The sequence below is a fragment of the Elephantulus edwardii genome, unplaced genomic scaffold (genome assembly GCF_000299155.1).
Source record: "Elephantulus edwardii isolate Elephantulus edwardi_28Jun2011 unplaced genomic scaffold, EleEdw1.0 scaffold00066, whole genome shotgun sequence".
Classification (NCBI taxonomy): Eukaryota; Metazoa; Chordata; class Mammalia; order Macroscelidea; family Macroscelididae; genus Elephantulus; species Elephantulus edwardii.
The window spans coordinates 11,695,425-11,711,915 of record NW_006399816.1 but is presented as its reverse complement, the minus strand read 5'-3'; the positions used below and the strand labels follow the sequence as shown (position 1 = coordinate 11,711,915).

Genomic DNA, 16,491 nt, shown 5'->3' with positions numbered 1-16,491 from the left:
GGAAGCTCTGACAAGCGTGGTCTTGGGTGGAAGTGAGGCTTGAGGGCCGCAGCGACCGCAGATAAGCAAGAAAGAAGTATGTGGCTACAATATGAATATTGTTGTTAATGTCATAAAACAAAATGTCTATGAGTGGTTTAATAGAAAACCAAGTTGCTTTGTAAACTTTCAGTCAAATCACAGTGGGGAAAAGGGAGAAATGGAATATTTTTTTAAAAAATCTGACTAATGAATATTTTCTAGTTCACATGACTATTAGAATTACTTCAAACTCCTTTGGGTGACACTTTAAATTAATCAAGTCTACAATTTGCCAAGAGTTGATGTCTTTCCCCCCCTTCCTTTAAAATATTATGTCCTTAATTCCAACTAGTTAATGCCATTAATGTCTCTGCTCAGAAATATGGAATAAGAAACATGTCTTTCTATTTACTTAGATCTTCTTTAATTAAATTTCATAAAGATTTGTGGCTTTTCTCCTATAGGCCAAATGCTGAAATTTAGAGTAGGTTTTCTGTTATCTAATTTGGGTTTTCCACACCCTACTGCTGTTTATTCTCACCTTTTATTTACAACTTTTTTTATTCGCTTTCGTTGGAAAACAATACATTTTTTAAAAGATTTTGTAAAATAAAGACCACTAATGAGCTGAACACTTATTTATGCAAATAAAGTTGTATTAGAATACAACCATGTCTCTTTGTTAATGTATTATATCTATGTCATGTTTGATGCTACATGGCAAAGCTGAATTGTTAAGTGCTATCAAGTTGACTGCTACTTGTAGTGACCCTATGAACAGCGGTGTCTTTGCTATTCCTCTTTCTCCCATGGAGTGACTGACTGATAGATTCTAACCTTGACCTTTTGGTGAACAGTCAAGCACTTAATCATTATGTCACTAGGGTTCCAAATCTTATTTTAGTAATAAGTATATCTGGATTTTGTAAGTCAAGGGAAAAATAAACATGATAAACATTTAGATGTTTGATAGAAAAGTAGTTGGTTGTTGCTCAGTCTTCCTCCAGTCCACATGCTGTATTCTTCATATATTCCAATTTTTCAATTTTTTTTTGCTCAGCATGTAGTTGTACAATTGTTAAAAATACTATATGATACACATAAGCAAAATACTTACTATCTCATAGAAAAAGTGTGCTACTCCTATTTTATGGATTTGTTTGTTTGTTTAAAACATTACCTAGATTAAAACTTTCAGAAGATTTACCATATAACTGTTCTCACTGGGGTAAATTGCACAAATATCTAATGAATTTTTATACTAAAATGCTGTTGTTTCCAAACTCTGAGAAGGCACCTCAGGGCATTGCAATGGATTCAGTGGCATTATGGAATATTTTTCATTTTCAAGGGAGACGGTGATATTTTACATCAATGAGACTGACAAAACTCTGGGTAACTCCAGGTGGTTCTTCATTTTAACATTCAGGCATGCTGCTTTTTTTCTGTGACACTGCATCTTTGTGAATCTGAGTTTTCTATGGTTTTTATGGTAAAAAGTAACACTGTACCAAATTACCATGGACTATGACGTGAATGGGGGGGGATATCCAAACTGATTTTAATGCTTGGCAACTTGTGCAATGCCCTATGGGTCCACACATTTCATTTGTAAGCACTTGTTTTTATTTAAGAATGGTATAAAGTATTTTCTTGGAATCCATATACATTATTTTTCAAACAACTACTAAGTTAATATAACACAAATACTTATTAAGTTGCAAAGAGAGCTGTTTATGTTTTTCTTTTGATCTGATGGCATGGTGAAAAAAATTCTTGAGCTGTTCTCAGGCACCTTGGACTGAGAAAGTTTGGAAACCTCTGTATTATGATTACATATTGGAGATCATAAGATCAGAATCACAGTTCTTTCCCTCAAGTTATTTACGTTCTAGTGTAGAGAGTCAAGCAGCCCGATTCTAATAAAACACTGCAAGATATCAGAGAAATAGTTAGATGTGGATGTGTGTATACACATATATACATAGAGTCTAATGATAATGAAGAACAACGTACTAAGTCTATCAGAAAAAGAAAAATAAAAAGCTTTAAGGAGGAGATATGTGAGGCTTGAAAAGTGCCAAAGAAGGATTTATTGTAAAGAGTGCTGAGAGAATATAGGCGCTGTGTAGATTTGAAGGTAGTTCATCATGACTAAGCATTTACTACAAGAAGTGGATTAGTGGGAGGCTAGGATGTCTGAGAAGCAAGAACTAAGACATGAAGGACAGTTGATGTAATAATAATTTCTATTTTTCACTTGGACACAGTAGGTAGACCTTGGTTTGCCTTTTAAAAAGGGCTGGAGGATGGATGGGGCAGTGAGTGTGCCAGAGTATCCTTAGAGTCTGATCTAGAAGAATGGCAAGAAATAATTTAAGGTCATCATGTTGCTGGCCTCATTTTTTTTTTTTTTTTAAACTCAAATACTGTCTTTAATACTTAGGATGGAGGATCGATGCCCCGAGGTGGAGAGGAAAGTGTTGAGAGAGAATATATTGCAACAGGCTGGACAGAGCTGTTAACTCCGTCACACTGTAAGCTTGGTAACAAGCACGTCTCTGCGGGCGCTGAGGGGCCCAGCGACCTCTCCCCGGGGACGCTCGGTGGCTATTTCTCAGCCGAACTCATTCTTTTGGACTTGATGAAGGCCATGCCGTGTGTCCGCATGTCTCATCTTTTTTTTTTCTCTTCTTCTTGTTATTTCTGATAAACAAAATGACGTTTTATCTATAAGTATCAAATAAATGTTAATGAGATGAAAGTGAAATCTAATATAAGGGGATAAATTCGAATCCAGACTCATAGAGGGAGGGCAAACAGTTTTTGTGAAAGTCCTGAGAAATAATAAATTATTTTTTTTTAGATTGAACTTTTCTGCAGTTACTCTGCATTGTGATTGTAGCATGAAACCAGCCACGCACAATACATTAAATATGACTTAGCATGACTATCCCAGTAAACCTTTACACAAAGAAGTGACAGACTGGGTTTTTCCTGTGGGCTGCAGGTTACCAGTCTAATATCTAGAGTCTTGGATGAACTTGGTGAATAAATTGCTAGATCACAGAAAGTTGTGTCTGAGAGATAGTACAGAATAAGAGAGTAGCTGAAAGGCAAGACAAACTATTTTGGCTTTTTAATCTTAAAAGCAAAGAGTATAAAGTACATAAATTGTGACAGTAAGCCTAAATATGTTTATGAAGGAAATTGAAATGGATTTGTAGAATGAATGAGTACTTAAGAAATTGATCACTAGGCGGCAGTATTAGTTCACTGAAAACGATTCATGCCTGACAAAATTAATTTCGTATTTTAGACTCAGTAAATAGGCCTTCTCAAAGGGGTGCTGTAGAATAATATTTTGATATTTCAATAACAATATTTCGTAATCTTTTACGATACAATTTTTAATAAGTTGCACTACCACATGATTTTGTGAATTTGCTAGTTAATGGACTAACACCGGTTTATAGAGAAACTTACCAAAAAGGCTTTTTCCTCAAGACTACTTTTTTCTTCATTTTAGTGAAGGTTCACAAAGAGATTGGTTTTCTTTCATTCATTCATGCACATTTTCTTGTCTCCCCCTCCCCTAATTCCCTTTGTAATGTTTGTCCTGTTCCAGGCTTTAAATAGTCATGCACATAATTTCTAATTATCCACTCCTTTCAGATTGTCTTTCCTTCCACTCATTCCAGCACAGTGTCTATTATCTATCCGTTCTTTTCCTGCTCTCCCTGCTCCAGCCTGTATCAATCCCATTATTACAGCAGTGGACTTCTGTAGTATTTGTTCCTTTGTGACAGATATAGTCCACCCAATATAATGTCTTCCAGACTTATCCATGTGGTATAGGGTTTTATGATTTCATTGTCAAGTCTATTTTAGAGAACAGTTTTATTAAGGAGCAGATAAGATGTTACTCTACTAAAGTTTATGAAGAGTAGGGCCATGTATGGGTCAATTTTGACTTGATAGTATACAATAATACTAGTTGAGCAATTTAAAATCTAGAAGTAGTTCAGTAGTCTCGATTGAAGATCAGCAAACCAATTAATTGTCCATAGGCCAAATCTGTCTTTAAGTCTGTTTTTGCACACTTGCCAAGCTAAGAAAGCTGTTTCTATTATTAAAGCATTATGAAAAGGTAAAAACAAGAAAATGTGTGACAGAAACCATAATGACCCACAAATGTAAAAATACTATCTGGCCCTTTAGAAAAAAGAAAGTTTCTTCATCCTTGTAGTGATTTGACAGTTTTTTAAAAGAGAAAGATAAAATACAAGTCCTGGGATTCCCTCCATGGTAACAAAAAGAACAATTCTCAGCACACATATAGAGTTACAGGAGATGGAACATAGCAGGATGTGTGAAAAGATTTTCATTGCAATTGATAGATAAATTCGGTTAGAGTCGTTTATAAGATGTCATTGTTAGATGTTAATATCATTTAATGTAGAATTCATTTCTAGAAGCAAAACATTCAGAAAAGCAGAGGCTGCAGTCCTTGTTCTTCAGTGGTTAGAGTATACTGACCATTTAATGGTCCTCAGCACTTGGAGCAGTCCCTAACCGCAGACTTTCCCAATGCAATCCGTCTCCTGAACTTGTGACTGCCAGTAACCAGGGTGTTGATTGTGGATCCATAAAATAGTTAACGATTTCAATATTTTCTCCATTTATCATGATGTTGCTTATCAGTTCAGTGGTGAGGATTTGAGTCTTCTTGGTGTTGAGATACAATCCATATTGAAGACTGTCATCTTTGATATTCTGCAGCAAGCATTTCAAGTTTTCCTCACTTTGAGCAAACAAGGTTGTGTCATCTCTGCATAATGCAGTTTATGAATGAGTCTTCCACCAATCCTGATGCCACATTTCTTCATAGAGTTCCAGCTTCTTGAATTATTTGCTCAGCATACAGATTGAACAAATACAGAGAAAGGAGACAACAACATATACCTTTCCTGATTTTAAACCATGTAGTGCTCCCTTGCTCTGTTTGCACAATTACTTCTTGATCTAGGCAAAGGTTTTACATGAGCATAATAAGTAAGTATTCTGAGATTCCCCATTCTTCTCAAAAATAGCTTATTATGATCCACACAGTAAAATGCATTGTCAATAAAGCACAAATAGATATTCCTCTGGTATTCTTTACTTTCACATTAGCACAATCAAGTTTTCTGGGATTCCCATTCTTCTTAGAGTTAGCCACAGTTTTTTATGATCCACATAGTCAAATAAATGCCTTGTGTAATCAGTGAAACAAAGATAGACATTCTTCTGGTAACTGCATGGTTCAAAATTGGGAAGGGTGTACGCCAGGGCTATATCCTGTCTCCATACCTTTTCAGTCTTTATGCAGAACAGATTATTCGGGAGGCTGAGCTCTATGGGGAGAGATGTGGCATTTGGACTGGAGGATGAGTCATCAACAATCTGCGTTATGCAGATGACACAACCCTGCTTGCTGAAACTGAGGAGGACCTGAAGCACTTCCTGTGGAAGGTCAGGGACTGCAGTCTTTAGTATGGTTTGAGGCTCAATATCAAGAAAACAAAGATTCTCACCATGGGGCCAATTGGCAGCATCATAATGGATGGTGAAGATATTGAGATTGTTCACAGTTTTGGTTTGCTTGACTCCACAGTCAACACTCTTGACACCAGCAGCCAGGAAATTAAAAGAAGTATTGAAATGGGAAAGTCTGCAGTTAGAGACCTCTCTAAAATACTGAAGTGCAGCAATGTCAGTCTGGAGACTAAAGTGCGCCATGATCTTTGCAATCACTTGCTATGCATCAGAGAGCTGCACAATGACTAGGGATGATAGAAGGAGATTTGATGCCTTTAAACTGTGGTGTTGGAGAAGAATACTGATTATACCATGAACTGCTAAGAAAACGAACAGGTTGGTTTGTCCTGGAGAGGGTGAAGCCGGCTGCTCCTTGGAGGCAAGGATTCTTAAGCTTTGTCTGACATACTTTGGACATGTTGCAAGAAGGGACCAGTCCTTGGAGAAGGACATCATGCTTGGGAGGTTGGAGGGATAGCGCAGGAGAGGAAGACCCTCGATTACATGGATTGATTGGGGTAATGGGCATAGGTGTGCTGGAGATGGTGAGATTAGCACAGGATAGGGCAGAGTTTAGGGCTGTTGTTCATAGGGTTGCTGTGAGTCGCAGATGACTCGACAGCACATAACAACAAAAATTCTTTACTTTCAGCCAGGACCTAACATCAGCAGCGATATTCTTGGTGCCACCATCTCTTTTAAACCTAACTTGAACTTCTGACAGTTCTCTTTGAATGCACTATTCTAGTCACTTTTAGATAATCTTCAGCAATATTTTACTTGCATGCACTAGTAATGATATTCTTTGATAATTTCCACGTTCTGTGAGATCACTTTTCTTGGGAAATGAAACAAATATAGATCATTTCCAGTTCGTCAGTCAAACAATTAGCCTCAAAATTTCCTGGCTTAGACTTGTAAACATGTTCAGGGCTGCATTTGTTAGTTGAAACATGTCAACTAGTATTCCATGGATTTCTGGGGGCTTATTTTTTCTCCAGTGCCTTCAGTGCAGCTTGAACTTCTTCCTTCATTACCACTGGCTCTTCTTCCTATGGTATTTCCAGGAATCTTCCAGTGTCAGTTATTTTTGGTACAGTGACTACATCTCTTTTTGATGATTCCTGGATTATTCAAGCTTTTAACCATAACATCTCAATATTGCAACTGAGAATGGTAGAAGCTCAGGGAAAAAAAGAGGAAGACCTTCAACAAGATGGATTCATACAGCACCTGTATCAATGTGCTTGAGCATATCCGAGATAATGCAGATGGGATACAGTAAGGCAAAGTTCAGTCTGTTTCATAGGGTTCCTATGAGTCATACCTGATTCCACAACACTTAGCAACAGTAGCATTCCTTGGCCAGTGGACATCAAGAGACATGGCTCTATCCTTGACCTGGATCCTATGTTTCTTGAAAAATCGGGTTTATCTGTAAATAAAATGGTTTTAATTAAAAGTATTGACCATCTCTTCTAGAAAAATAGTTCTAAAAGATTATTTCAGTATATGATACATTCAAAGGAAAATGTGTTTGTTATATATTCTGAGGTTTCTAGTTAAAATCCACTTTGTTGTTGCTATGTATCATTAAGTCGCCTGAGATTCATAAGTACAATAGCTCTGAAGCCAGTCTTGTCCTAAGCCAATCTCATTGATTCTGACTCACCTACACCATTGCCCTAGTTATTGCATCAATCCGTCTTATCCAGGGTCTTCCTCCCTTGCGCTGTCCCATCACCCTTCCAAGTATAATGTCCTTTCTCCAAGGATCCATCCCTCTTGGTAACGTGCCCAAAGTATATGAGACGGAGCTTCAAAATCCTAGCCTCCGAGGAGAAACTTGGTTTCACCTTCTCCAAGACACTTACTTGTTTTCTTGGTGGTTTGTGGTATGTTCAAGACTCTTCTCCAACATCACAACTCAAAAACATTAACTCTTCTTCTATTATCTTTAGTTATTATTCAGCTCTCTGATGCATAGTGAGTAATTACAAAGACCATGGACTGGATCAGGCACACTTTAGTCTGTAGAATGGCATCGTTGCTTCTCAGTACTTTGGAAAGGTCCCTAATTACAGCAGAATTACCTAATGGTAAAATTCACTTTACCAAATAATTTTTTAAAGTTTCATATAATAAATTGTTGTGTATGTTGGAACTACTATTATTTATTTTGGGGAGCTCTAGTCAACCTATTGATAGCAGCAGTCAGGAGATTGGGAGGCATATAGCACTGGGAAAATTTGTTGTCAAGACCTTTTGAAAGTCCTGAAGAGCAATTATGTCAATTTAAAGACTAACGTGTACCTGACTTAACTCACAGTCCTTCTGATTGCCTGCTGTGTATCTGGGAGCTGAGAATGAATGAGAATGAAAGAAGAATTGATGCAGTTGAATGTCGGTATTGAGGAGTAGTGTTGAATATCCTATGAACTGCCAAAAGAACAAACAGCTGTGTCTTGGAGAGAGTACAACCAGAGTGTTCCTTAAAGGCAAGGAGGTGAAGCTGCATCTTACATCTCTTGGACGAGTTCTTAGGAAAGGGTGTCCTTTAGAAAGGGAAGAAGAAGATTCTCAATGAGATGGATTGATAATGTCTCTATCAATGAGGTCAAAAGTGTCAGGAATGATAATACTGGTGCAGGACAAGACAGAGTTCAGATCTGTTGTTTATGGGCTCATTAGAAGTCATACTTGGCTATAAGAAACTTAACACCAAAGAAGTGGCCAAGTTGGTAAAGAATAGTGCTACCAACTCAAAGACTAGAAGTTCAAATCCACTGACTGTTCTAAGGGAGAAAGATGGTCAGTATCCTCCCTTGATATTTATAGCTTCTGAAAATCCTCTGGAGGATCAGCTGTGTGAATCAGTTTTGACTCAGTGACAGTCAGTGAGTGATTACTTATTTTGAAGCAAAACTCTTATATATGCATTGTTTTAGAACTTACAAAAATTTTCTAATAGTAGAGATTATCAAACATCTATTAGATCCCTGTGATAATAAATTTGAAATCATTGTTATATTGGTTCCTCTTAACCAAATTGAAGTAAGGCAAAACTTAAGCATTTTTGAACCAAATAAATTCCTCTCTTTTACTACATAAAAGAGATGGCTTTCCCCCCCAGAAATTAGACGGTTATTACAAGGGGCCAGAATTTTAGGGTTTGTATGTTACTAGCAGGTTTGTTTTCACAATTAGAGTATTTTTTTGTTTGTTTCTAAGTTTAGTAACTGGTTATTTGGGTTGAAATGAGCCATCAGATGTACAAATTTCTTAAACTTCTCGATATTTGAGTTGATTTGGCAGGGATCCAGTTTTCCAAGGTTTAACTTTACTTCTAAAGCTCTACTGCCTTTAATAGAAGCTCAAATTCTTTTTAAAATGTGATGAAGTAATTTCTTATGTATGTGCAGTGCGTGATTCGTACAGTTTCAAATTGGTTCTTCAAAGTCACCATTTATAGATAAGTCAACAAACAAATATCGGTACATTTTACGTGTTTAATCAATTTCTTATGAAAGAAATTATTATTATCCTTCTTGTTGTTATGTGCCTTCGCGTTAGAACTGGCCATTAGGAGACCATCCCTCAGGTTCCCGGAGGATGCGGATCACATGGGAGGAGATTGCCCTTCTTTCTCCTGTGGAACAGCTGGGGGATTGGAGCTGTGTACCTTACAGCTGGCATCATTTCTGACCCACAGGGACACTAGACCTCCCTTTTACACTCAGGTACCAAATAAGTATCTGGTGAATAAATGAATTTAATATAATTATTAAACAAGCAATTTTATAAAGCAAGGAGTGAAAATTACAAATTTCACATTTATTTCTCCTCATAGAATTGAACCTTCTGCATCAAGCACTTCAGGTCCTTCTCAGTTTCAGCAAGCAGGATTGTGTCATCTGCATAATGCAGATTGTTGATGAGTCTTCCTCCAATGCTGATGTCATATTTCTCCTCACAGAGCCCAGCCTCCTGGAAAATCTATTCTGCACATAGGTTGAAAAGGTATGGAGACAGGACACATCCCTGGCGTACGCCCTTCCCAATTTTGAACCATGCAGTGTTTCCTTACTGTTCTGACGACTGTCTCCTGGTCAAAGTATAGGTTTCGCATAAACATGATCAAATGTTCTTGGTATCAAATTCAAGGACTGCAGCTTGGATCAAAATATGGATCAAAGCTCAACATCAAGAAAGCAAAGATTTCACCACTGAGCCAATTGGAAGCATCATGATAGGTGATGAAGAGATTGAGGTTGTCAACAGCTTCGGTTTGCTTGGTTCCACAATCAACACTCTTAGTACCTGCAGCCAGGAAATGAAAAGACAAATTGCAATGGGAAAGTCTCCTGTCAGAGACTTCTCCAAAGTACTGAAGAGCAAAGATGTCAGTCTGGAGACTAAGGTGCACTTGATCCAGGCCATGGTCTTTGCACTTACTTGCTATATGTCAGAAAGCTGGACAATGACTAGGGGTGATAGAAGGAGAATTTGTGTCTTTGAACTGTGATGCTGGAGAAGAGTATTAAATATACCATGGACTGCTAGAGAACACACACGTTCATCCTAGAGAAGGTGAATCCAGGCTGCTCCTTGGAGGCAAGGGTTCTGAAGCTCTGTTTGACATACTTTGGACATGTTACAAGTTGGGATCAGTCCTTAGAGAGCAACATCATGTTTGGGAAGATAGAGGGACAGTCAGTGCAAGAGAAGAAGACTCTTGATGTGATGGATTGATTCAGTGACCATTGTAATGAGTGTAGGTGTGTCAGAGACAATAAGATTGGCACAAGATTGAGCAGGGTTTAGGGCTGTTGCACATAGCATAGCTATGAGTCGTAGGTGACTTGCCGGCACACAACAACACAGAATTGGAGAATAAAAAGGAAGAACTCACTTGGCATTTCTCAAGCTGAAAGAACTGAAAAACAAATTGAAATCTCAAGTTACAATACTTAGAGATGCTATAGGCAAAATCTTGAATGATCCAGGAAGCAGCAAAAGAAGGGGTGGGAGGGAAGAAGATGGAAGAAATACACAAAAATCACTATGCCAAAAAGAACTAGCTGACACTGAATTATTTCAAAAAGTACCATATGATCAAGAGGCAATGGTAAGGAATGAAAAGCCAACATTATATAGTTATGATGTATTCTATTCATAGCTTTTCCGAGGCCTGTTATTTCAGAAATGGGCACCCAATCTATCTTCAGTGTCTTAATCTGTGAGCTAAGCTTTAATGTTGTTGTTGTTAAATGCCGTCAAGTCGTAGATGACTCCTAGTGATCCTATGAACGAAAAACTTGAACATTTATATAACTTTCATCATTTCTCCAAGTTCCTAGAGTTTCCAGAGGCAATCTACTTTGGAAGTGGATGTCACTCTTGCTTCCAAGCTTATTTTAATCAGGGAGCCCCACCAGACACTGTCCACCATGGGTAACCATTATCACATTTGACATATCACTGTCACAGTGTTTAGCATCACAGCAGCCACAAGTTACCTCTGTACAGCAAGTAGACAGACCAATGCTACGCCACTTAGAAGAATGTTTGACAAAAGCAATTAAAACCAGGCCTGAGGGCCTCTGATTAAAATCACCCACCTTTGACTTGGTAGTCACTTTCCGTACACTAGGCCAACTGAGTTCCCTGTATGTTGTTGTTAAGTGTTGTCGAATTGTAGACTACTCAGAGCGACCCTCAAGCTTTGGTACAATCTCTTGATAGGCAAGCACCGTACCCAAAAGAGCAGATGACAGAAAAGCAAACATATATGTATCTTAGCAATTAAGAGCGTCAACAGGCAAAAGCACTTCCCTAATTAAAAAAAAAAAAAGACAGATAAAGAAAAGCCCTAAGAGAAAACCATAAGGAGAAGCAAACATACAGATATAATGGTGCAGGTTTCAGAGATTCCCACAGCAAAGCAATGCCACAAGGTCCAGAAGGCCTGGAATTCGTTGAGTCTTGGTCAGTGGCTACCTTTCCCCAAGAAGGAAGGTCACAAGATGAGACAAGACAAGGCCCAGTGGTTACCTGGCCTTGTTCGGCAGTGGGGGTGTTGCTCTCCTGTCAAGGAAGTTTCCTTTCTCTATATCTATATGCTGAACAGATCATTCAAGAGGCTGGATTTATGAAGAATGTGACATCATGATTGAAAGAAGACTAATCCATGATTTGCATAATACAGGTTACACAATCTTGCTTACTGAAACTGAGGACTTGATGTGTTGCTGCAGAAGATCAAAAACTGCAGCCTTCAATATGGATTTCATCTCAACATCAAGAAAGGAAAAATCTTCACCATTGGGTCAGTAGGCAGCATCATGATAGATGGAGAAAAAATTGAAGATGTTAATGATTTCATCTTGCATGGGTGTCCAATCTACACTCATGGCACTGAGCAGTCAGGAAATAAAAAGGCAAGTTATAAAGGAAAAATATGCTATCAAGAACATTTCCAGAGTGCTAAAAGAGCAATGACATCAGTCTAAAGACTAAGATGCACTTGATCTAAACATGGTCTTCTCAGTTGCTTACTATGGATTTGAGAGACAGTGACTAAGGGTGAGAAAAGAAGAATCGATGCCCTTGAGTTGTGGTGCTGGAAAAGAGTATTCAACATACCATGGACTGCAGATCTGTTCTGGAGATGATGAAACCAGGTTGCTCCTTGGAAGCAAGGGTCATGAAATTCTGTCTCACAAAGTTTGGGCTAATTGTGAGGAGGGGACCGTTCTTAAGAATATCATGCTTTTAAGTGAAGAAGGTCAACGCATGAGAGGAAGACCCTAGATAAGATGGATTGACACCGTGACTATGGCAATGAGGACAGGCGTGTCAGAGACAGGTTGGCCCATGATAGGGAAGGGCTCAGAGTTATTGTTCATAGGGTCGCTATGACTTGGAATCCACTCGATGGCACATAACAACAGTAATGACAATATACTCTATTAGAATTTGGCAGTATTTGGAGGAAAAAGGAAAATATGGTCTTAGCTTGTGTATAAAGATTGCAAATTTCATAATAGCCCAAAATTATAAGATCTGAGTTAGCTTGTTGGGATTGTCACAGATTTTTTTTTAACCTTTCTAAGCTGTCTATGATGTTATTTCATAACTTTTTAAATTTAAGAAATGAAACTGGCCAAATCAACTTTAAAACAAAGTTATAGAAATATTCTTAATAAAGAATAATGTGCTGATAAACTGGAGAATTTTAAAAGACTTCCACTCTTTTTTAAAAAAACCAAACATGTTCTAACGTATAACTATCACACACATAAAATGTTTCATTCTCCTTCTGATCTCTTGTCCCTACGATCACTATGAGTCTTAGTCTATGAATCATAGTCAACTTGACACTCAACAACAGCAATCCTATGTTTGTGGCAGAAAATTTGTTGAGTCTTTTTATATAATCCATGATTTAAAAAGAAAAATTATGCAAACATATTCCTTTTTCCTTTTCTTTCTTGCCCTTTCTTGAGTTAACTTGATTCCTCTTACATCCAGAGTCAGTAGAGTTAAGAACACGCAGTTTTCTTTTGGTTTAGTTTGATTTTTAGGACTAAGGAAAGAGGAGAGAAATAAAGAGAATACACTAACTTTTCCTTTGAGCATATTTTCTTTTGCCAAGTACTATACTACTCAAGAAGAAGAATTTATTTGCAAAGTCAAAGATATTTAACTTCTTTTTTAAAAACTGGTTAAACACTTTACATTACTTAAAAAATTTTTTCAGGAAGAAGAAAGACGTATGGCATCTGTTGTAGCCAAAAAAGAGGAAGAAAGGAAGCGAGAAAATCAGAAACAATCGTTGCTGAAGGTATTTTCTCCAATTCCTCTATATGCTTGTGTATATACATACACTCCTGGAACTCTAAAGTTAGCAATTTTCATTCTTATCAGTAAAATATTTTTTTAATGAAAAAAAATCCCTAAAATTTTTGTTACGATCTATAAATAATCCTATACTTCTGAAATAAAAATATACTGTGCATTATAAAACACTGCAAAAGCTAGATATTTTTAAAGGAAGAAACAGAAGTGAGTGGTTATAGTCACTATCATTTCTTTCCATCCTAGTGCAGCATTTCGTGTATTTCCAGGGTGTTTTCATGTCAACAGTCATGTAGTAGACTGCCTCTGCTGATAAACTTTTGTTATAATGGAGTTTTGTAAATGCAGGCTTTTAAAATTTTTAAAACTTTGTTAGCTTTTCTGATAAAGAGGTGATAAAGAATTTGAAGACTTCAGAAATTTTGTATTTGTTTTAAATTGACTTTCAGTGAGTGAGTGTATCAGGCACTACTCAAAGAAAAGTAGCTCTGTGGGGGGTTTTGTTTGTTTGTTTTTAGTTGCTGTGTTGTTGTTTTTTTAAAATCACAATTTATAGTACAGGCCACTTAAATTGAATACTGTATATTATGCTTCATATTGTGTTCTAAAAGGAAGACTTTTACTGTGGTTACCATTAGTAATTCTTCTCTTATGTTGATGTTTTATGTTGTAATATAAATAAAGAGCCAAAAAAAATTGACTGATAAGAATAAGTAGCTGGACATAGTAAACCGAGGAAATAAGGAGATTTTCTGTAGTAATGAAATACTTTATTTCTTAATGGAGTATAGGATAATTAGGTGCATGCTTTTATAAAGCTGACTAAATGTACACTAAAAATCTCTGTATTGGACTATTTGAAGATTATTCCTAAATTAATAAAAGTGGAAAAAAAATAGTCCCAAGCTCAGTATTACTTATAAATTAGAACTATTACTCATTATGCTATAACTCCCTTCCTGTGGTTATTTCTAACCTCTTGAATCCTTCCAAATTTTACCTAATACTCCATCAATTCAACTGAGCTTATTGCTTTCCAGTAGGAACTGACTCATATCCGAACCTTCAGTACGTTTTCAGATGCACTAAATGACCTAGGAGGAGATACCCTTCTTTCTCCCATTAAGCAGCTGTTGATGGATTCGAACCACCCACCTTTGAGTTTGCAGTGAAACTCTCCATTCACTAGACTACTAGCTGTGCCTTAATCCTCCCCTGAAACTGTATAGTGATTCAACCAACTTTCTTTTCATCTTTCTTACATTGAACTATCACTAGAGTTGCACAAAGGATCCTTTGTTTATACTGAATATAACTCTGGGCATAAGATTTTCAAAATTTATGATAACATGGTTTGGCATTTCCAGATAATGTTATCTGCAAACTTTTAGAATGGTTGATTCATCTAGCAAAATATTTCCTGTCAAACAGCTGCAGCTGTCAGATGTATTACTCAGTAAAAATATATAAACACAATAGAATTTAAAGAGCTTCCATAACTCCAGAACACTGTTGTGTGAGCCGTTGAGAGTAGAAGGAATAAATGAGCAAAGGCTGTTGATGTTGGTATAACCTGTTGTACAGAACCAAATCTACCTTCAACTGAAAATTTTCCAATATATTCTCAGTTCAGCTCTTTGTTAGAACTAGCCTTTTTGGTATTTCTTAATGTGGTATGGGATACCATAGGCGTATGCATTTTTAAAGCTGACTAAATGCAGTCTTAAAATCTACATTGAAGATTATTTCTAAATTAATAAAAGAGAAAGAAAAAATGGTCCCAAGTTTCACCTTTCAACCTAAAACTCCACTTTTCAACTTTTTGTTATCTTCTCATTTCACCTATTTATTACCATAGCATTTTTTAAATATTACAGTAAATATTTGTCTAACATCTTTTAAATGTTTAGGATTTTTATGAAAACTTTGAAAAATAGCAAATGCTCCTCCTGAAGTCTTTAAATAAAAAAACCAAAGCAAATCCACTGACATCAAACCAATCAACGTGACACTGTAGAGCAGAGAACTGCCTCCTAGAGGCTCCCAGACGTGAATCTCCCTCATGTTTCTCCCTAACAGTCGCTGCTGGATTTGAACCAATGACTGTTGATCAGCAGTTAAATGCTTTAACTGCTGTACTATCAGTGCCCCTGCTATCATTAAACAGGAATCTCTGATTGTGGGAGCCATTTAGCTGATTTTTTTATAAAAATTAAGACTATGGGGACTCAAAAAACTCTAGATTCCAGCCATAGCTGAATCGTGCTAATAGATTGTTAGCATTTTCTGGGGATTGTTTTATAAGATACCACATAATTATCATGAAATGTAAGAGGGACAATTATAAGGGGACAAGAGGAGTCTAGAGCACAAATCTTCCACCTTTTGTCTTGCAAGAGTCATTGAAGTGGAACCCTAGTAGCATGGTCTGTGGATGTCACTCTGATAACCCAGAGGCCACACCTATCTGGTGGTTTCTGTGGTACAAAGATGGGCAATCTCATCCTAAGCAACTTTCAGCTTCAGACACTTAGCGGTTCAGCAGTGAATTAGTTCTGACTCTACAGCAGTGGGAGAGAAATCCTTTGAAACTTTGAAAATTATAGTTCTTGGAGATATTAATGTGACCTTATCAGTACTATGAAGAATGGACTCAAACGGCAAACTTAGCATTTGACATCTCAAGCACTTGTTACTTTAACATGGACTTAGCAAGGTATGACCATTTTGAAAATGAGCCTTTTTGGCATGTAGTGAAGAGTTCTAAATGTGAGCAATTTGAACCCATTAGGAACCTATTTGGAGAAAGACTTGCATATCTATAAACATTATAGCCTTGAAAATGCCATAAGGCAGCTCAGCTCTTTCTTCTAGGATTTCTGAAAGCCATCACTAAGTGTAGCCATTAGAAATGTGAGAGTAACTGATACACCAAAAGTATTCATGGTCTCTTACGAACAGAAAATTTGTTTTGGTAGCTCCTCTTGTGCCTTGCAGAATTTATAGCTTGTTTTTTGTTTGTTTGTTTGT

The 16,491-nt window shown here is 37.1% G+C and overlaps 1 protein-coding gene across 3 annotated transcripts in view; it reads left to right on the top strand.

Annotated features, from left to right (window-relative positions):
- Nucleotides 1-16,491, top strand: part of LRRC49 (leucine rich repeat containing 49) — a 239,077-nt gene that overhangs the window by 132,865 nt on the left and 89,721 nt on the right. For all 3 annotated transcript variants that reach the window (XM_006888342.1, XM_006888341.1, XM_006888343.1), the window contains one exon: nucleotides 13,364-13,447. In XM_006888342.1, coding sequence (XP_006888404.1) covers nucleotides 13,364-13,447 — 84 coding nt within the window. The remainder of the gene's footprint in view (nucleotides 1-13,363; nucleotides 13,448-16,491) is intronic.